Source organism: Oncorhynchus clarkii, chromosome 2 (genome assembly GCF_045791955.1).
Source record: "Oncorhynchus clarkii lewisi isolate Uvic-CL-2024 chromosome 2, UVic_Ocla_1.0, whole genome shotgun sequence".
In the NCBI taxonomy this organism is placed as follows: Eukaryota; Metazoa; Chordata; class Actinopteri; order Salmoniformes; family Salmonidae; genus Oncorhynchus; species Oncorhynchus clarkii.
This window is the reverse complement of record NC_092148.1, coordinates 34,639,061-34,660,128: the sequence shown is the minus strand read 5'-3', so window position 1 is coordinate 34,660,128 and position 21,068 is coordinate 34,639,061. Positions and strand designations below refer to the sequence as shown.

The 21,068-nt window shown below is 45.3% G+C and overlaps 1 protein-coding gene across 2 annotated transcripts; it reads right to left on the bottom strand.

Moving 5' to 3' along the window:
- Window positions 1–1,030: 1,030 nt before the first annotated feature.
- LOC139367069 (syntabulin-like) lies at window positions 1,031–19,850 on the bottom strand. Of its 2 annotated transcripts, XM_071105063.1 has the most exons (8): window positions 19,762–19,850; window positions 14,950–15,004; window positions 14,467–14,644; window positions 13,946–14,140; window positions 7,018–7,117; window positions 6,513–6,659; window positions 4,728–4,880; window positions 1,031–4,589 (listed from the first exon to the last, which is right to left on the bottom strand). In XM_071105063.1, exons 2-8 carry the CDS (start codon window positions 14,971–14,973, stop codon window positions 3,470–3,472), a joined length of 1,917 nt encoding a protein of 638 aa, XP_070961164.1. In that variant the 5' UTR covers window positions 14,974–15,004; window positions 19,762–19,850; the 3' UTR covers window positions 1,031–3,469. The 2 variants fall into 2 exon arrangements, with proteins under 2 accessions (XP_070961164.1, XP_070961175.1); XM_071105074.1 differs by lacking the exons at window positions 13,946–14,140; window positions 14,467–14,644; window positions 14,950–15,004; window positions 19,762–19,850 and adding an exon at window positions 10,110–10,187.
- Window positions 19,851–21,068: the final 1,218 nt, after the last annotated feature.

Below are 21,068 nucleotides of genomic sequence, written 5' to 3'. Positions count from 1 at the left end.
TAGCCATTCTAAGTAAACTATCCATATTTTATCCTGCTGGTATGTTAACCACTACTAGCTCTCTCTGGCACTATCTCAATCCATCTTTCCTTGATTCCTCACATCCGATCGCCTCCCCTCCTCAAAATGCATTGGAGAAAGTCAGAGGGGAGGGACCTTGGTCCGTCTCCTCCAGTACAATTGAGAAGGATGCAGGGAGATAGGATGCATGGATTCAAAGAAAGACAAATTGAGACAGCCCTGAACTCAGCTAATGCTGCATTCGTAACCAAGTGGGAGGTGGGAATTTACCAGTTGTGAAGTCATAAATAACAGTTGAATGCATTCACATGCTATGAACTCGTTGAGAAACGCTAATTGGCTAATGGCCAACAAGCTGAGTAAACCATAAACTAAAAGTTCGGCTATCATGCCTGTAAACAAATTATGTTCAAAAACCATATTAATAGATTGCATTTTATAAATAATGTTTTATTGCATTTAACTGCCGAAAATGCTGTTATCAAGGTAATTTCCTTAGTAGTTTATGTCAGAGGTCAGCAGGTGAGAGAAATGAGAGCTCAGGATGATAAATGAGTTCCCCACTAGTAATTACCTGTTGGAGGGCCATTCGTATGTGGTAAATTCTCACTGGTAACGAATGCAGCTTGACTCCACCCTCCCTCCCCATATTGATTATTCCTTCTCTTTGCTACCAGGCCTGGTTGCAGAGAGAGATTAGAGCAGATGGAATGATTCATCAGTCTGCTTGCACTCTAATGAACAGAGGATCATGGTTATGTAACGGAACAACCCCATATGGCAGTAGGGGAAATGGGTTATTTAGCATCGCATGGGACTTCTCATTCCAACTCCAGTCTCAATGCATCAGTCTGCCAGGTGATTAGATTTACTTTAATCCTCACACAAACATAGATGTATTGTGACAAGTGAAAACATAGTCTGTGTGTGTAAACAGTCTCTGCTGATCTGTGGCATGACCTTTCTTCAAAGATTGTCGGACTCAGAACCACCATCTTGCACCACCACCATCTTGAAGTTCCACTCTGGCAAGTCTAATGCACTTCCATTGTAAACTGCCCGGGGGACATTGAACACAGCCTGAAAAGGCCATTGCATTTTTTGTTTGATAAACACTGAACAAAAATGTACATGCAACACTTTCAAAGATTCTACTGAGTTACAGTTCATATTAGGAAATCAGTCAATTGAATAACTGAATTAGTCCCTATTCTATGGATTTCACATGACTGGGAATACAGAAATGCATCTGTTAGTCACAGATACCTGTGTAGGGTCATGGATCAGAAAACCAGCCAGTATCTGGTGTGACCACCATTTGCCTCATGCAGTACGACACATCTACTTCGAAGAGAGTTGATCAGGCTGTTGATTATGGCCTGTGGAATGTTGTCCCACTCCTCTTCAATGGCTGTGTGAAATTGCTGGATATTGGCAGGAACTGGAACACACTGTCATACATGTCGATCCAGAGCATTCCAAACATGCTCAGCGGGTGACATGTCTGGTGAGTATGCAGGCCATGGGAGAACTGGGACATTTTCAGCTTCCAGGAAATGTGTACAGATCCTTGTGACATGGGGCTGTGATTTATCTTGCTGAAACATGTTATGGCGGCAGATGATTGTTATCACAATGGGCTTCAGGTTCTCATCACGGTATCTCTGTGAATTCGATAAAATGCATTTGTGTTTGTTGCCAGCAGCTTATGCCTGGCCGTACCATAACCCCACCGCCACCATGGGGCACAACGCCAACATGATGCCATACACGCTGCTATCTGCCCAGTACAGTTGAAACCGGGATTCATCCGTGAAGAACACACTTCTCCGGCATGCCAGTGGCCATCGAAGGTGAGCATTTGCCCACTGAAGTCAGTTACAACACTGAACCGCAGTCAGGTCAAGACCCTGGTGAGGACGAGACAATCCCGCAGATGAAGAAGCCGGATGTGGAGATCCTGGGCGGGCGTGGTTACATATGGTCTGGGGTTTTGAGGCCAGTTGGACATACTGCCAAATTCTCCACAACTACGGGGTGGCTTATGGTAGAGAAATGAACATTGAATTCTCTGGCAACAGTTCTGGTTGACATTCTTGCAGTCAGCATGACAATTGCACGATCCCTCAAAACTTAATGCCACAGATGTGTCATGTGACAAAATTACACATTTGAGTGGCCTTTTGTCCCCAGCACAAGGTGCACCTGTGTAATGACCATGCCGTTTAATCAGCTTCTTGATATGCCACACCGGTCAGGTGGATTAATTATTTTGGCAAAGGAGAAATGCTCACTAACAGGGACGCAAACTCATTTGTGCTCAAAAATAAGCTTTTTGTGCACATGGAAAATATCTGGGATCTTATTTCAGCTCATGAAACCAACACTTTACATAGTGTTTATTTTTGGTTCAGCGTAATATGCAAAGGCTCAGACAGAGCTCTGTTTAATTCATGTGAACTTGTTCCGTAGTTAAGAGCTGTTGTGCGGATGCAGAAACATGTGTTCTGCTGTTTTCAGAGCTGGCCTCAGACATGTGTGGCTTTGCAATTAAGGATCCCCTTCTAAACCAGAGATTAAACAGTAAATCCAAGTCTTTCGTTTAATTTGCTCACTCAAATATCTTTCTTGTTGGCATTTAAAGAGAAGCTGAAAATCACCAATTGAAAATGGCACCCATGAGGACAACACATCTCAATGGGTTGTAGAACAATGAAACAGAAGAGTTGTGGATATATGCCATTTAGAATGTATGTTCACTATAAAATGCTTGGGATTAAAGTCTGCTAAACCCTTGGCACCAGAACATGCCCAAGAGGAATCAGACATGGATGGGATTATCATGCTTTAATAGTAAATATATTAGGACATTTGATGTTAAGAGTATTACACACAGTAGCTCAGGCACAAACAAGTATGAGTTGTCTTGAAGCGTTGGTCTCTGACACCTATCAATTTGTTACACATGTACGCTCTACTCCCAGGTAGAAAAATAAAGAGTGAACGTTCATTAATAAAGCTTTGGCTGCAGGTTTAAGATTATTTTGGAACATAAACCACTAAAAATACTCGTTCAAACGAACATTCTATTTCATCCCCACCCTCAGAAATCCTAATACTTTCAGAAAAAAAACATGGTTGCTTTAAGTAGGGGTAACTAGTGCCAGCCCAGGACATCAATGATGCATAACCACCTACTTAGATTATACACCAGAGAACAGAGGGAAAATAAATACAATTAACAAAATCCTTTCACCATAAACAATGACTTAACTCACCGCAACAACTGTACACAGTGCAAAGTAACCACGTGGGAACCTAAAGTAATAACTGTAGCATTAATATTCACAAGTGTAGAAAAACTAAATATTCAAATACTCTTTGATTAACAAATGTTGAAGTGCTTTAATTGGAGGGGACGGGCTGTGCACGCAGGGGTCGTAGACCGTTACACATCTGCCCCATGAGTGACATGACGGAGAGAGTGCAATCCCATGATGCAACAGCCCCGGATCAATGCTGCGATGTTGTAGACTGGCGCCGCCCCATCCACGCCATGCCGGGAATACAGCCAGGCCACTGTGGGCAACACTGGTACGGCCACAGCAACGAGATCAACAAGGAAGCTGCTGCTCCAATAGCTTTTGTTGACCACAGCCACCCCGAGGGCCTTGCAGGGCTCCTCACTGCTCACCTCAAAATCCAGCTCCTCCATGAAGCGCATGGAGACCACCTCAGGGTCTGAGCAACACAGCCCTGAATTACTTAACATATAAGGGCTCACTGGCAGAACTGGAATGGGCTGGCAGGAGCTAGGCAGGCTTAAGGTGGACGGGATAGGGGCCAAGTCTGGGCCCTGCTGTGCTGGGATTTCTAGGAGGCTGGTAGAAGCTGGAAGGAGAGCATCTCCAACTGCACCACCATGGAACTTCAGCAGCTGCAGCAGGAGGGCGTGCAGGTCAGGAGGGAAGGATACCATCTCGGTCTGAACGGCCTTCTCCTCTGGAGCAGGGAAGGGGAGTGTGCTGCAACAGAACGTGTTGGAGGGTGGTGGAGGCAGTGGTGCGATCTTCTCCTCCAGACTGTGGAGTAGAGTGGACACCCCAGGACCAGCCTCTGGGTGGCAGCGTAGCTTACTGCTAGAGTCCACTTCTGTGGACATGAGCATGTGTGCCAGGTTGTCGTTGACCAGCAGCCCACAGTCTGCCATCTCCTCCACCGCCTGGTCACCCACCTCCCCCTGCTTATCATTGACAGGGGAGTCACCACAGATGAAGTCCATGGTTGGCTCGTCTTGCAGCGTGGAGCCACTCTGGGCCATCTCCATGCTGTGCAGCAGGCACTCCAGCTTGCGGTTCTGGATGTTGATGTCGACAAAGTACTTCTGGATGCCCTTGTCCTTCTCCATCAGACTGCTCTTCATGGTCTCCACAACCTGCCGGAGCTGCTTGATCTCCTTGCGTGCCTCCTTCAGGGCCAGCTGCGCCTCTACACGGTGGCACTCCTCCTCGATCCAGTCCTCCCTCATCCTGCCCAGCTGGGACTTGAGCTCCTCGATCTCGGACTCCCTGAAGGAGAAAATAGTGTTAAGCTAGTAGTTACAGCTGTGCAGGATTGCAATGTTTTTCTACACTGTAGGTGGAATGTACTCTATGGGATGCATTTAGGAAACAAGCTAAACATGAGCTGTTCACTGAGAAGGTAACCTGTCATGGACGGTGTTCTCCGCTTCCCTCAGCTTGCTTCTCAGGTGGCGAATGGCCACCTCCTTCTGCTGCAGGGGGGTGAGATACTGCTCTGGATTGGGGGGTCTGAGCCCATGGCTGTCCCCACAGGAGTGGTAACGTCCGGGGGGCATCCTTATGGGGAGAGGAGACAGGAAATGACACGTTTTCCCTGAATCACATACTGTATGTTCTGCTGGTGAGACACCATCTTTTTCTCAACATGGATACTGAGGACACCCCATGTATTGTACACACCATCCTGTACGGTGTTCAGTACAACGAGCAGTGCTGAGCCCCATCTACAGGAGGCTCCATCAGTGATTTGGGGAAGGAACTAGGCCATGGAAAAAAATAAAGGGATTGGTGCAACGTGCATGACGCAAAACAGCTCGTTTTAGGGAGGAAAAAAAAGCTGCTGGGCAATGCTATTACTTAGTCGATTCTGTCTGACTGGGGATAGCACTGTCAGAACATAAGCTAACCAGCCAGCCGACTTCATGCTGCAAAAAGCTAAAATGGCAGGTTGGTCAAAAGCGTTCAGGGATGGATAGGGAAGCAATGAGGGAAAGCCCAATTTACATTTGCTTGGCTGTAGTCTACAAGTTAACCGTGTTTTCGCTTGAGAATTCCCTGAAATACCTCAAACTTTTTATATTGACTACATGTACATTAAACAATTATACATGAGCAGTTCTGAAATATCCCTGTGAACAGGCCTAAAGGAAGAATGATGAAACATGTGTCAGAGGATGGATTTGGCTAATATGCAGAGCAGCCCCTCTTACAAACAGGCTTAAAAGCTAGCACTATATCCTAGCAACAACCTGGGACTTGTGCTTTGATGGGAGTCTCTGCATCCCTGACAGAAATAGAACAGGCTAGCAGAACGTAGCGAAAGAACAAGGACATCACACAAAACCCAGCCAGGCAGAAGAGAGCTGCGGGGAACTACCTGTAGCAACAGAAATGCAGTCATGGACGTTCTCACGTCCGCATAAGATACATAAGTAGGGATTGTGTTGCATAGGGAATGACTCACATTAAGCCTGTGGGCTGAATTCAAGAGGGCTCTGGTTAGTCATTTTACAGTCCGAGCAGAAAGGCAAGGTTGAGCTTGTTCGTGCAGTGCTGCCGTCATGGCAGCACAGGAACCCTCGAGTGAATATTCTGCCACATAGCAACACGAGATCCCAGAAGCACTACCACCAAATGTGAGACAGTTAGTGGGGGGAAGAAAAGGCAGGAATGCAGCCAGGCAAGCCAGTCTGGCTATTGACTGAGTAATGAAATATTCATGACCTCCTCCTCTCCTATAAACCCAAGGTTGACACCCGTGCACACAGACACAATAACAAAATCCAGACTGTTCATAAAATGATATAATCTTGGCATGCCCAATCCTGACCGATATAATCCGTCTCAGAAAAGGAGATGACAGTCCTGGCATAGAGCCTAATCCATCCACCATTTCCCCACCTAGTGAACGCCCACCCCTCCCAGAGCAACAGATGCACCATTACAAAATGGACCCCTAGCCCCTTCTTCCTAGGGAATTTCATGTTGAAATGACAGGAACATGGTAGTTGCTCTTGTACTTTGATAGGCTAGGCGGAATTATTGCCATACTGCTTTGAGCTATCCAATCATTTCAGATCTAGGCCCTGTCCACATAAGCAATATGGCAACAACAAAAATACCAGAAGGGGTAACACTGGAGGTTGTTTCTGGAACTGGCCAGTGTATGGGTGTGACATGGCTGTTTACCTGGAGGGTATTTTGGGGCTGGAGTTGCTGCTGCTGTTGGTGGATGAGGGGACTGTCCTGTATGGGGCATAGAGCTCTGCATCATGGGATGCTGAGGGGCTCCCTGCCAGCTTGAACATCGGGAGGCTCCTGATGTGGGCACCACGACTGTGGGAAGATACATGCAGTAGTTAGCTTTGCCTAAGGAGATTACATTTTCCACAACAGTCTTGTAATGTTGTCCATTTATCATTGGGGAAGGATTTATTATTATTTTTCATAAATAAAATATACCAGCAGGAAAAGAAACAGCAATAAAGAAATAGCAGAGCTATACGTTTTGAAACGGTTTCACAGACCCAATTACATTTTTGTTGAAGTGCATTTTAGTTTAGGAGAAGGCTGAATATGGGTCTGGGAAACTGGCCCTTTAAATGTAAACACACACTGGTGGGGTAAGATATTGGTAATGGAGCGTCTGCTTTTAGAATGGAGGCAGTAGAGAAACAGAGCCACCCCATATCACCTGCGTGAGGAGATCTTCTTCCCTGTGGAGTTGTGGGCCAGGCTCTCCCCTCTCTTTAGGCTGCCCGTGCTGCTGGAGGAGCTGAAGTCTGCTTCGCTACCTGCAGTCAGACACACTGAATTGCACCTCTTTCCATTCAATAAAACCATAGTAAAGTGCTCACTGTGAATTTGTGATGAACTAACAACAAAACGGAACCTTCAACGCTGAGTGAGTCAATTGCAGGTACAATGTGCTGCCAACCAATACGTGAAGTCTGACTGTTAACGACTACTAATCAGCCAAATTGAAAAACCTCAGGTCCAACATTGATTATCCAATCAGCAGCCTCTCTGGATTGGAACCTTGCTCAAGTCGTTGGGCGGATTCAATTATGCTGAGCCTGGGGGCACCAGTACATGGCCCGTGACCTGCACGGGCAAAAGGAGTGAGGGAGGAGTGCCCTGCTTAAATCAAACAGTAATCTGCGCTGCTCGGTCATGTCGTCAACAAGGCAGCATGGCGCATGGTCCAGAAACAATCTCCTTTCCATATGTTTGAATATTCAAACTGTTTTTAATTTAGAAGGCAGATAAAGTATTTCTATCAAAAGCAATAACTTCTGCATGTGAAAACACAGAATCCTACTCAATACTCCACGTGCTTATTTACATCACTTTTGTTTTGAGCCAACATCAATGTGGGTTTCAAACGGGGTGCCCGGGCCAGATTAATCAAATCCCCTCAATGTTGGCGTTCCTCTGCACAGACGTTGCTGACGCATGCCAGATTTTTACAAGGCCTGGATAACTATTTTACATATCAGCTAACCACATCATATGCATATGTTATAGCAATCTGGTGCCCAAAGGCACAGTTGATGAAGTGTCATGCAACAATTGATTAATGCATACAATGACTGAGCAGGGGAACACAACCATTGAATGCGTCCCAATAATATCTCCTTCTTCCTGCACTCGTTCAGTATTCCCCAGAAATGTAAAAGCATTGGATTGGTGTAGGCACGGGCTAGAGGAAGTTTCTACCATATTTCTTATACCAGTCAGTTCCTTTCAAATCCATGAAGGGAAGTGAACAAGTGTACACTGTGAGAGATATTTAGGATGTTGTCATAGGTGGGCACCAGATTGCTATAACATATGTCATATGATGTGGTTAGCTGATATGTAAAATAGTTATCCAGGCCTTTTAAAAATCTGGCATGCGTCAGCAACGTCTGTGCAGAGGAATGCCAACATTGAGGGGATTTGATTAATCTCAATTGCATTCTCATAAAAAAACAAAATGGTAACAGCGTCTCGCCTCCTTCTCAAACACCATTGGATGAGAAAGCCAGAGGTCCTGCCACTCTGACTGTCTCCTCCAATCGGTGTTGTGCAATTGAGATTCTCCCATTCTCTCACCAAGCAAATCATTGTTGCTTACCTTCTACTGCTCAAATTACATGAAAACAATACTTTGCAGATTGTGTATACACACAAAGCATGTAGATTCAGGGTTGGGCTCAATTTGAATTAAAGGCAGTCAATCAATAAATTATTTTAATTTAAAATGCAGACATTTAAAAACTTTTGAAATAAATAGCTTCTACTTTTGAGTTTATTGAGAAGTAATTGAAAATAAATGCCCCTTTTTCTATTATTGGATTGTGATTTTAGTTTACTTCCTGAATTGACTGCCTTCAATTTGAATTGAGCCCAACCCTGGTCTACAAGAAACCATTTCACATGGTTATTTCATATATATTTTAATCTGACGTAGATCTATTTCAATTGATAGTTAGACAAGTACTTCAATCAAACAAATAAATATAAACAGAATCAGAATTGAGAGGAAAGCCTAAGATCTACTAGGACAACATATGTGTCACTCCCTGATCTGTTTCACCTGTCTTTGTGATGGTCTCCATCCACCTCCAGGTGTCACTCATTTCCCCATTAGTCACTGGGTATTTATTCCGGTGTTCCCTGTTTGTCTTGTCAAGTCAACCAGTGTGGTTTTCCATGTGCCTGCTTTTTCTTATCTCGCTTTTGCTAGTCCCCTGCATGCCTTAACGCTGAACTCACCTGCCTGACCATACTGCCTGCCTGCCTGCTCTGACCTTGCCTGCCACTTGTTTATGACCATACTGCCTGCCTGCCTGCCTGCCTGCCTGCCTGCCTGCCTGACCATACTGCCTGCCTGACCATACTGCCTGCCTGCCTGCTCTGACCTTGCCTGCCACTTGTTTATGACCATACTGCCTGCCTGCCTGCCACTTGTTTATGATCTTTTACCTGTCCACAACCATTATTTTGCCTGCCCCTTGGATTATAGTAAATATCAGAGACTCGAACCATCTGCCTCCCGTGTCTCCCCCCACCACCACCACCACCACCACCACCACCCAGTAACCTTTTTACTATTAGTCTTGGGTTTGTACAGCCTACCCCGGCTCCCAGAGAACCTCGCTTACCACCTACGGGGTGATATTCTGGGGATTGTGGGGTTTTCTTTCTCAGTGCTCCCTCATTTTTGAGTTGCAGCCATGTTTGGCTCGGTCGACAATAGCGTATATTATTACGCTAATGTCGGGAAGGGCACTCTCCTGGGCTACGGCAGTTTGGGAGCAACAATCCGCTATTTGTCATGATCTGGAAGACTTCGTGGCAGAGGTTGTTAAGGGTAATCTCATCATTTAACATTCAAACAGAGGTGAGGAATGTTTTTTGATTCTTTGGTATCTGCGAGAGAGGTGTAATTTAACCTTTATTTAACTAGGCAAGTCAGTTAAGAACAAATTCTTCTTTTCAATGACGGCCTAGGGTTAACTGCCTGTTCAGGGGTAGAACGACAGATTTGTACCTTGTCAGCTCGGGGATTTGAACTTGCAACCTTCCGGTTACTAGTCCAATGCTCTAACCACTAGACTACCCTGCCGACTCCCGTAGTGTGGCAGGCTACACTGTTGACTTTTGTAAATTGGCCGCCGAGAGTGCCTGGAATCCGGAGTCCCTATTCGATACCTACCTTCACGGATTATCAGAGGTGATAAAAGATTAACTAGCTGCTTAGGTGTTACCAGTGGATCTCGATTCCCTCATCGCCCTCACCATTAGGATTTATGGACATCTACAGGAACGCAGGTGTGAGAGGTCTGACCTATGTCACACTCGTCCAGCCGCTGCGGCTCGTTCACTTCCGAAGGAATCCGGAAGTCCCAGAAGGCTGATTTTTCCGAGATGATTTGAGGCCACCCGAGCTCCCTCGCGAATCATCGGCAACGGGTGAGTTGGATACACCGGAACCTATGCAACTGGGAATAGCTAGATTATCGCCTAGGGAACATTCACGCAGGCTAAGCTCTAATAGTTGTCTGTATTGTGCTGCTGTAGGACATTACATAGCCACCTGCCCAGTGAAGAGACCTGAATCCTTAGTAGGTACAAGTACATTGGTGAGCCTGACTGGGAACCCTCTAATTCCCATTACCCAAACTTTTTATGTGATCTTGCTGTGAGGAGGCCAGTCTAAGTCTCTCCGGGTGCTCATTGACTCTGGGGCAGATGAGAGTTTCATGGTTGCTACCCTGGTATCAGAACTAAGTATCCCTACTCAAATCTTCTCCATTCACATGGATGCCAGGGCACTGAAAGGCCGCTACATTGGAAGCGTCCAATTCCCATTAATATGCAGGTATATGTAAACTGCAGTGAGTCAATACAGATTCTCCTCATTGAGTCTCCCCACATCCGTATTGTTTTGGTATTTTCTTGGCTCTAGAAGCACAACCCTGACATTGACTGGACCACGGGTTCAGTCCTGGGTTGGGGCATGTTCTGCCATTCACATTGCCTGAAGGCGGCGCAGCCTTCCCCGGAATGTCTGCCTCCAGGTTTGAGTACAGCCTTGGATCTCTCTGCCATTCCTGCAGAGTACCATTACCTCCTGGAGGTTTTCAGCAAGGCTCGTGCTATCTCTCTTCCTCCACATCGTCTTTACGATTGTGCTATTGACCTCCTCCTGGGCACCACACCACCTCGAGGCTGGCTATATTCCCTGTCTGGTCTTGAGACCAAGGCCATGGAGGAGTACATCGAGGACTCTCTGGCTGTTGGAAGCGTTCGTCCTTCTGACTCTCCTGCTGGTGCAGGATTCTTTGCGGGGAAGAAGGACAAGACCCTGGGTCCATGCATTGATTACCGGGGCCTCAATTACATTACGATCAAAAATCGTTACCCTCTACCACTCCTCTCCTCAGCTTTCAAACCTCTCCAGGGGGCTACCATTTTTTCCAAACTGGCCCTTCGGAATGCCTACCACATTGTCTCCTTCACGTATCCGCACGAGTAGAAGATGGCTTTCAACATTGTTGGTGGACACTGAGTACCTGGTCATGCCGTTTGGACTCATCAACGTGCCCGCTGTCTTCCAGGCCCTGGTCAACGATGTGCTCCGGGACATGTTGAGTCGTGTTTTTGTCTACCCCTACGACATCCTGGTTCTCTCGTTCTGCCCAGGGAGCAGCTACAATGGTTTCTGGGGTTTGCTAATTTCTACCGCAGTTTAATTCAGGGCTACAGCAACATGGCTGCCCCCCTCTCTGCACTCACCTCTCCCAAGGTACCATTCACATGGTCTCTAGCAGCGGACAAGACTTTTGGGGATCTAAAGCAGCGATTCACTACTGCCCCATCTTCCTCCATCCGGACCCGACTCATCAGTTTGTGGTTGAGGTTGACACTGCCGATGTGGGAGTAGGGGCTGTCCTTTCCCAGCGATCTGTCCAGGACCATAAGCTTCATCCCTGTGCCTTCATGTCTCAACCCTGTGGAAAGGAACTATGACATTGGGAACTGGGAAATCCTAGTGGTTAAGATGGCTCTGGAGGAGTGGAGGCACTGGCTGACAGGGGTGGAACATCCATTTTTGGTATGGATGGACCTTTAGAATTTAGAATGCCAAGCGCTTCAACCCAAGGCAAGCTCGTTGGGCCCTGTTATTTACCAGGTTCAATTTCACCATCTCCTACCGCCCAGGTTCCAAAAACATGAAGCCGGACACTCTCTCCCATCTGTACAATTCCACTGCCATGCCCTCTGAATCTGAGACATCCTCCCTGCCTAATGTTTGGTGGCTTTGGTTGTTTGGGGTATTGAGGCTCTGGTCCGTAAGACACAATGTTCCCAGCCATACCCTGGGAGGGGCCTGGCTAACCAGATGTTCGTTCCTGATTCGACATTGCCTCAAGTTCTGGAATGGGATCACTCCTCCGGGCTTACCTGTCATCCTGGGGCTCGTCGTACCCTGGCTTTCCTCCGACAACGCTTCTGGTGGCCCACCATGGCTCCTGACGTTTCAGCCTTCATTGTCGCATGCATGGTGCATGGTGCAGCTCTGTCTGGCCTCCTTCAGCCACTCCCTGTCCCTCATTGCTCCTGGTCCCATTATTTCCCTGGATTTTGTCACTGGGCTCCCCCCCCCCCCCCCCCCCCCCCCCCTCATCAGATGGTAACCCCACCATTCTGATGGTGGTGGATAGGTTTTCCATTCTTCACAAGTTACCTTCATTCAAGGAGATGGCCCAGCTCATGGTTCAGTACGTCTTCCAAATGGACTCCCGGTCGACATGATCTCGGATCGGGGTCCTCAGTTCTCTTCCCGATTCTTGAAGGCGCTTTGCATCCTTATCAGGTCATCGGCCAGTCTGTTCTCTGGGTTTCATCCCCAATCCAATGGCTAATCGCCGCGAACCAATCAAGACATGGAGACAACACTTTGGCGTCTTGCTGCTAGTAACCCCACCACCTGGAGCCAGTAACTGGTCTGGGTGGAACATGCTAGGAACACTGTTCCCTGCTCGGCTACTGGACTCACCCCATGGAGCATTCGAAGGGTGAATCAGCCTCCGCTCTTCCCAGAGCAAGAAGGTCAACACCCTCAGCCCAGATGTTCGTTCACCGCTGTTGGCGTACCTGGAGAAGAGCCGCCCAAGCTCTTTTTCAAGACCACCTCCAGGTATCGTCGACAAGCGAACCACCTCCGGATTCTTGCTCCCCGCTATCAGGTTGGGCAGAGGGTATGGTTGTCCACACGGGACCTGCCCCTCTGGGTGGAATCCCCCAAACTTTCCCCATCTTCTAGAGTCCTTAGTCCCACTGCTGTTACCCAGTACCCTCCGTGTTCACCCTACTTTTCATGTGTTCAAGATTTAAACCCTTGTCTCACAGCCCTTCTGCTTCTAGGCCCATCCATCCCCCCGTGTGCCATCGAAGGTCAGCCAGTGTATATGGTGAGACACCTCCTGAGGGTTCAACCACGGGGCAGGTGTTTCCAGTACCTGGTTGAGGGAGGGTTATGGCCCAGGGCAGAGGTGCTGGGTTTCCGCTAAAGACATCCTGGACCCGGCCCTCCTCACCGACTTTCACCGCCGTCAGCCAGGTATGTGCCCAGGTAGCATGCCAGGTGGCACCCCTGGGGGGGGGGGGTACTGTTTCACCTGTCTTTGTGATTGTCTCCACCCACCTCTGGGTATCACCTGTCTTCCCCATTAGTGCCTGGGTATTTATTCTGGTGTTCCCTGTTTGTCTGTTGCTAGTTCGTCTTGTCAAGTCAACCAGTGTGGTTTTCCGTGCTCCTGCTTTTCTAGTCCTCCCGATTTTGACCCTTGCCTGCCTTGACTCTGAACCTGCCTGCCTGACCATGCTGCCTGCCCTGACCTCGAGCCTGCCTGCCACTTTGTACCTCCTGAACTCTGATCTGGTTTTACTTTTTTGCCTGTCCACGACAATTCTCTTGCCTGCCCCTTGGATTATAATAAATATCAGAGACTCAAACCATCTGCCTCCCGTGTCTACATCTGGGTCTCGCCCTGTGCCCTTATAGTATGTACGTGCCTCCTAACCCCACCTACAAAAAAAACCTGAAGCCATTCCCTGCAGTGGCCTACCTCTGGGCAATATGGACGATCGCTGCTCCCTCTTGTGCCTCGGCGGTGGTGCGTGCCACTCTGCCATCAACCTCACCCTCTTCACCTTGGTCTTGCACTCGGCAGTGGGCGTGGGGGAGCCATGTGGACTGTTGTCTGACCCTGACAGGGTTTTGGAGGGGGACACAGACTGACTACTGGGGCAGCCAGTGTCATCTATGTAGACAGGTAGAGCCAAGAATATGCATGGAACACACAGCAGTCAATCATTAAGAGGGACTGAACCTTGGGATCAGAAATCGTCCTGGGCATTTCTAGCACACTGGCGGCCATTAATTCTGCACACACAAATTAGATTTAGGAAGGCCCACTGGGCTAAAGATAGACCAGCCCATCTGCCATTGCCAGTACTGCCCTGGCTGCTAGTGACAATACTGACAAGTGAAAGCAAATTCCTATTCATTTTATTTGAGATTAGAATAACTATTTTTAGACTTTTATGATGCACCCTAACCTTGATCTGAAACATGGGAACAACTTACCTGAGCAAAAGCTGATGGTCCGTTTGGAGTTGTCCGAGCTGATGTCACAGTCCTTACCCTCCTCCTCTGAAATGGGTGATTCGGACAAGGGTGACCCTTTCCCATTAGGGTGGAAAGGATGAAGGATCAAGCGTGGGATGCGGCTGCGGGGGCTTTCCTTCCCTGATGACTTATTTTCCTGAGAACCATACAGGTATCACAACTATCACAACTCACCACTTTAATTTTTGCCACAAGAACAAATCAAATTCATACGTGATTCGGTGTGTGTAAATACAACTTTGCACATTTTGTTTTTGCCTTGCTACATTAGCTCTGTCACAGCAGCACAATCATTAAATAATTATGGTCTACGTATGTGACAGTCTAGATTAGATTATCATGCTATCACTATTATCATTCTCATGAAATTTGAACAAAAATATTAGTGGAATTGTTAAGATTAAAAATGATCAACTTTCAAAGTGTTGCCATGACACCCACCTCATATTCCTGGAATGGTCCCATTGTGCTTAACGCTGTGTTTTCCCCTTTGGATCTGTGAGAAAAGTAACGGTGAGATGTATTTCTGTCCAAGGCATCCTGATGTGGCACACTGGCACTGCACCATTTACGAACAAGGCCGACTCTCCGAAATTGGTTATGTAAATAATGTCACCTCCGCCTACGTCCACCCCTGCCTGGCACAGATGGCACAGATACTGACCGGACCTTGGTCATTAAACCAGTGAGCCCCACATCAAATATAGGCTACCAGATTGAAAACGTTTTTGTTTTACTTGCAAAATATTTTGCATGTATTTCCTCAAACATGGAACAAAGGCATGAGACCGTTTCTTAAATCCAATAAAACCCAGGCTTTACAGTCCTTCACATGCATGTGCCAGAGAAAATACAACCTACATACAACCTCTATTATCTAGTCGTGAATGATGCTGCAGAGAGGATCTGGGTGTGTTTCTAACTCTTCATTTAGAAATGAATAAATTATGTCCCACTAGGTGGAAAGCACACAGCAGCATCTTCAAACATCTCAAATCAAATTGTATTTGTCACATGTGCCGAATACAACCGGTTTAGACATTTACAGTGAAATGCTTACTTGCAAGCCCTTAACCAACAATGCCGTTTTAAGAAAAATAAGTGTTAAGTTAAAAAAATAGCGAGGCTATGTACAGAGTCAAAGTGCGGGGGCACATCTATTAGAGAGGGGCTGACTAAGGTTTTCCTCAGCGCCATGATTCATTCTGCCAAAAAAACATAATAGAATTATGACATTTCTTCCATTTTGGGATCCTGTGCCAAATACCCTTTTTGCTGTCAACAAGATGACACCAGAGAGTAGCACCGGCAAACCGCTCACTGAATATTGAGATAAGAATGACAGAATAATAGTGTATGGTGTTTTGAGTTTATATTGATTTTCACAGACCCTATACACGTAGTTGAATTCACCCTCTCCATTTTGACATAGACATACAAAGACATCCAGGCTCCAGTACATGCACAAAATTGTATATTTTATTAATGTTTGATGGCTGAATAAATGGTTCACATAATGCCTGACTGCACATTATGACATCACTCAATTCCTTATCCATTCCTCCTCTCCTGTTGAATGTTGTGCCTCTCTTAGCATCATTGCTTTAAGGAGTTGGTTATGTAAGTGTGAACGTGTGATCTTCTCTTTTTTTTTATATAACAAATGACGGAATTGACTCCTAAGCTCTGATTCGTTATCACTTTACTGAATCCTGACTTTCCCCCCTTAGCATCTGGACTGTATCTCTTTATTTTGACTGCATGGCACCCAGGATGTTGGTAAATGTAGCTCAGGACATCTGCTGTCCCTGTCCCCAAGCAAACACCCATCTTGAAAAACACTGTGTACCCTGACTATCATGTCTTACACTACAGGTATGTTTTCAGCACGTAAGAGTGAAGAAATAAGTTAAACAGCTAAACCACAAAACAAATTATACTTGAAGGCAGGTTTTATATCAGATTGTAGGCACTTTTAGTCTTCTAGGTCCTACAGCCCTGATATGAGAACACCCCAAAAGTTCACCTGAAATGAGCTCAGCTTTTTGTACCTCTTAAGGCAACTGAGAAGTGTGTCATGAGCATCACAATAAAACAGCAGTATGCCAGCATTTTATGCCTCGATATGTTTTCTTTTTGTTTCTACCCGCCTTTGGATAGCTGGCACACAGCTTCAAAGTGGATTTCAGATTAGGCAGCAGGCACAGTCTCAGAGCTACCAACCAAACCATGCCCTAGCAACATACTTAGCAACAGAGGAAAATTACTGCAAGGAAGACAGGCTAAATGGGGCCAATGAAATTTGCAGACAGTTCTGCATCTAACAAGCGTGCAATAGGAGGGTTTTCCTCCTGCAACATAACAAAGGTCAATGTGGTTTACTTCGGGTGTAGCCTAGGGCAGTGTAGGGGGAGTGTTACAACAAGGTCAGGTGTGCTCCCATGTGAGCAAGCGCACGTGAGCCATTGTCTCTGTGCACATCAGCAGCAATCAATGTCAGGAAAATGCAATCAAGTTTGTGCATTACTATACTCAATAGTTGTTATCATATAATATAATCATATAATCTCAGCAGGGCTTGTAAATATCCTTCTCCTGGGTCATGAGGAATGACCCAGGTAGAAGAAAATATCAAAGAAAACGGACTGAAACGGTGAGAGACTACCTGGACTTGTCAAATAAGAAGTGCATATTTTCACTCCGTTTCAAAATATTTAAAAACATTTCATTTCCCTTGCAGGTAAAGGTGGTCCCTTAGCAGATAGAATCCTGGGTGGAAGGTTGACAGCCTCAGATTCACAGAGAGATGTTTTCATCTAAGCCTGCCCATGCATGCTCTCAGTAGATAAGATGCAAAACAACGTGACCATCTGCAACAAGCTCTCACAGTCTCACGTCAGAATTCGTCCATGTTTCCCAAGCGTTGAAATCTTAAGGTTAGGATTTTTTTTTTTTATGGTTAAGGTAAGGGAAACAAATCTCAAAAACGACTTTCTATAGCTGGATTGAACATGCAACCTTTGGTATTAGAGGTAGATGCTTACACCCATCCCCATCCCTGTCCACTTTCAAAAACATAAGCCAATTTGAGACTAACAGCTCTCACTGTTGCCCCTTGTGGCTGGTTTCCACATCATCTCCTGACGTCCTCAGACATGGATGGACGTCTAATACTGACTTGTATCACGGGTGACCTGGCTGTGTTATTCACAATGTTCCTGGCATTGGTCCTACGGCTGGAACTTACACAATCAACTAGGTATCAAATCCGGGTGTTCTGCATAACTCAAGACTGTGTTAGCCCACCAGGCTAAGGTCTTTGGAAGTTAACATAATGTTCTGTTCTGCAGGCAACGTTACTCATCCCTTCTAGTGGTTTGCAGTCGTTTATCGCAATATCAAATCATTTCTGGGTAACAATTTATGTACCTTGCTGTGATTGATTTAAATGAAAATGGTCCAAAAAATCGCTTCTTAGCAAAGAGCAATTTCTCAAACAAAAATGTAGCTAGGACTGTCTGGGTGGGGAGGGGAAAACTGAAATGAGCTGTCATTGGCAGAGAGGTTTGGAACGCTCTTTGTACTTGGTCTATTCACAAATTTAACACCTGGTGGTGTCACCAAAATGCCATCCCAGCAAAACAGGCTGACATTTCAGGTGGTCTTTTCAAACAGCTCTTACACTAAAAGTGTATTATTATAATTTTCACAATTTCACAGTATTTTTCCAACACAGTGTGGAAATATATAAGACCTCTGGGCCTTTAAATAGCTGCACAGATCTACAGGGTATGGCAAGCTCATATTTTAACAAGATAAATAATTTAGTTATGAAAGCCCATTTAGTGGGTATAATGGTTTCATTTAATTCAAGTAGTTTTATTTGTTTTTTTGCGTTGCACTAAGACATAAAGGTTATTTCTGAGCTGGGAATTATCTCACGATACTGCGTCCTTAATCTGATCAATCTGTATTTAGTCTGCCTGCTTGGTTTGAGTGTGCACTTTCGGGCAGTCAACTGTATGAAGCATGATATAATCCAATATTTTCCTCTGAGAGGGTTTACATATGGTATGGCACATAATCATATATTTAAAACCATGTAAAAACAGAGAACATAAGTTTATTGGACAGGACATATTGTGTATGTGTGTGTGTGTGTGTATGTGTACATGCAAACATGTGTGAGCATTCAGGATGATGATAGAAGCTGTGTTTCAAGGTGTCTAATTTTCTGTCTTTTGATAATGTTCACAAAGGAATACATTACAGTTTCCAGTTCTATTATAGTGTTTTGATAGATTTTCCCCAAATCCAACATAGATTATCCTTATCAACCTGAACCTCATGGTGTGTGTAAATACCCATAAAAGACCCATAACAATGGCAAGGTGTAAAAGCTTTCACTTGCTATTGGTGGTCAATAACATCCAATTCAGTGCGTTCTAAATACACTCTAAATACTCTAAATACACATTATTTACAGAGAGAATACAGACAGCTCACATCAGCCAATTTATAATGGCAAAACGTTCCTTGATATCCTTATAATATCTGTTTCTGCAAATGCTGACCATGTTTGTCCATGTATAAATTACAGTATGTGATGTGCTTCATGGTGACTTGAATGAAGGTTATTGTAGTTTTTTTTTCTTTTTTTTCTTACCTGCTCTGCCCAAGTTGAATATCAAAGGCAGGCCTAAAATCAAGTTTCCCGCCACATTTATGAATTCTTAATGGTTTGTCAATGATTTTAGACCATTCTCACAAAATCCAGCAACGAATGCAAAACATATAGTCTAGCCCATAAACTTACTGAAATATAGCTACCAAAATATGTTTTGTAATCCCAGAAGAAAGATATCAATGCATATGTGGATGGTCGCCCATGGGATTAATTTAACACGCAGTTTAAATCTTTGGCGCTGTCCACTGTCTCGTGGTGCTGAATATGATCAAGCGATGTATGAGTTCAAACTTAACCTGACCATTTTTTCAACCAGCCCCACCTTTAACAAATGTTTTAATGCGCAATAGCTTAACTAAATTACATGTATTTTACAATCATAATTTCGAATTGAACTAAATACGACAATATGCCAATGGATAGCAAATTGTGATAAGAAATGGGAAAGTAAACAACATCATAGGCTAGCTTGAAATCAGAATTACATGCGTATCGTTTTTTCCTATTCCTATTTTTTCCTAAATGTTTTCATCCAACTATTTACATAAACATATAATTGTACTAGCCTGGATGTTTGGTGATGATTCCCCCAGTTGCAAATGATGCGGGTGTAGCCTAAATCACGGACACCACAACGAGTCCCTCGTTACTCCAGTGTTCATCACGAGTCTGACTGTCGAGCCCATCCCACTCTGTTTGGTTATGTGGAAATTACACTGTGCACACAGGATTGGACGAGGATGAAGCTGCTAAACACGCACCAACAGTGACAGCGCGCTCTCGAAGTCAAATATGACCAATGTTCGAACAGTGTTGGGTTACATAATGCAGGCATGATTGTTCCGTCCTGGAATCGCCTACTTCCACCTCCCATAGCCTATGTAGAATGACACAGACAATAATATCAGGGTGTGTGACAACAAGAAATGCATGAAATAACAACAACATATCTACATTTTGAAACAATATAGTTGCATCTCAGGCAATGTCAGTATGATTGGGGCGCGGTTTAGAGTTTCCTGTCCATGGTGCTGAAGTCACTGGGCGAGTCCAGGAATTGAGCAGTGGCATCATTTGGCCTTTTTTTTGCTCCAGCCGTCAACCTTCTTACATTTCAGTCTGATATGAGTTTCCATAACCACACATCACTTGCACTATGCAGAATTTTTCGAAGAAAACGTTTTACTGACTTATTTTTGTGATATAAATAAACAATACAATATAATGCGCTAGGCAGAAGGCACTGAAAGAAGCCCCTAGAATGACACAGTGTCTGCTGTGATTGATCGAGATTTCACATCGCAGTGGACCACTCACGTCCCTTGACCCCTCGCCCACCCTTGCAGCACCGGTTAGATGTCAACGTCATCACTCAGCAAAATGCCTGTCACTCAGTCAGAGTCTGGATATTCAGAAACTTCTTCCCGAAAGAGTGCAAGCCCCAACTTAAAGGTGTGCAACATGAAAATATTGTCTCATTTACATTGTGTAATTTAATGTCTGTCAAAGTCAGGTTGCACACCAGCCGGCTGAAGATAATTGGCAAAATAATTTGGCTTACTCTTCCCATCTGCGAACACACACACACCAAACACCCATGTCAAACTACACCCCAAAACCAACTCACGTTTGAATTTATTCATGGCCTCTAGCATTTCTTAATGAACCAAATCTAAAATGAAGCCAAATCAGGAAGTGCAGTCTCCCTTTAAAACTAACTAAGGACATGCTGCACCTCTACCTTGCTACCTTTCAGATGAGCCAAGAAGGAGGACAGATGAGAACAGGAGGCCAGTGGAGCACTTAGAACAGCAGCAGCCAGGGCCAAATGGTAGGGAAGAGGATGATGTGTGACCAAGACACAGGCACAAAA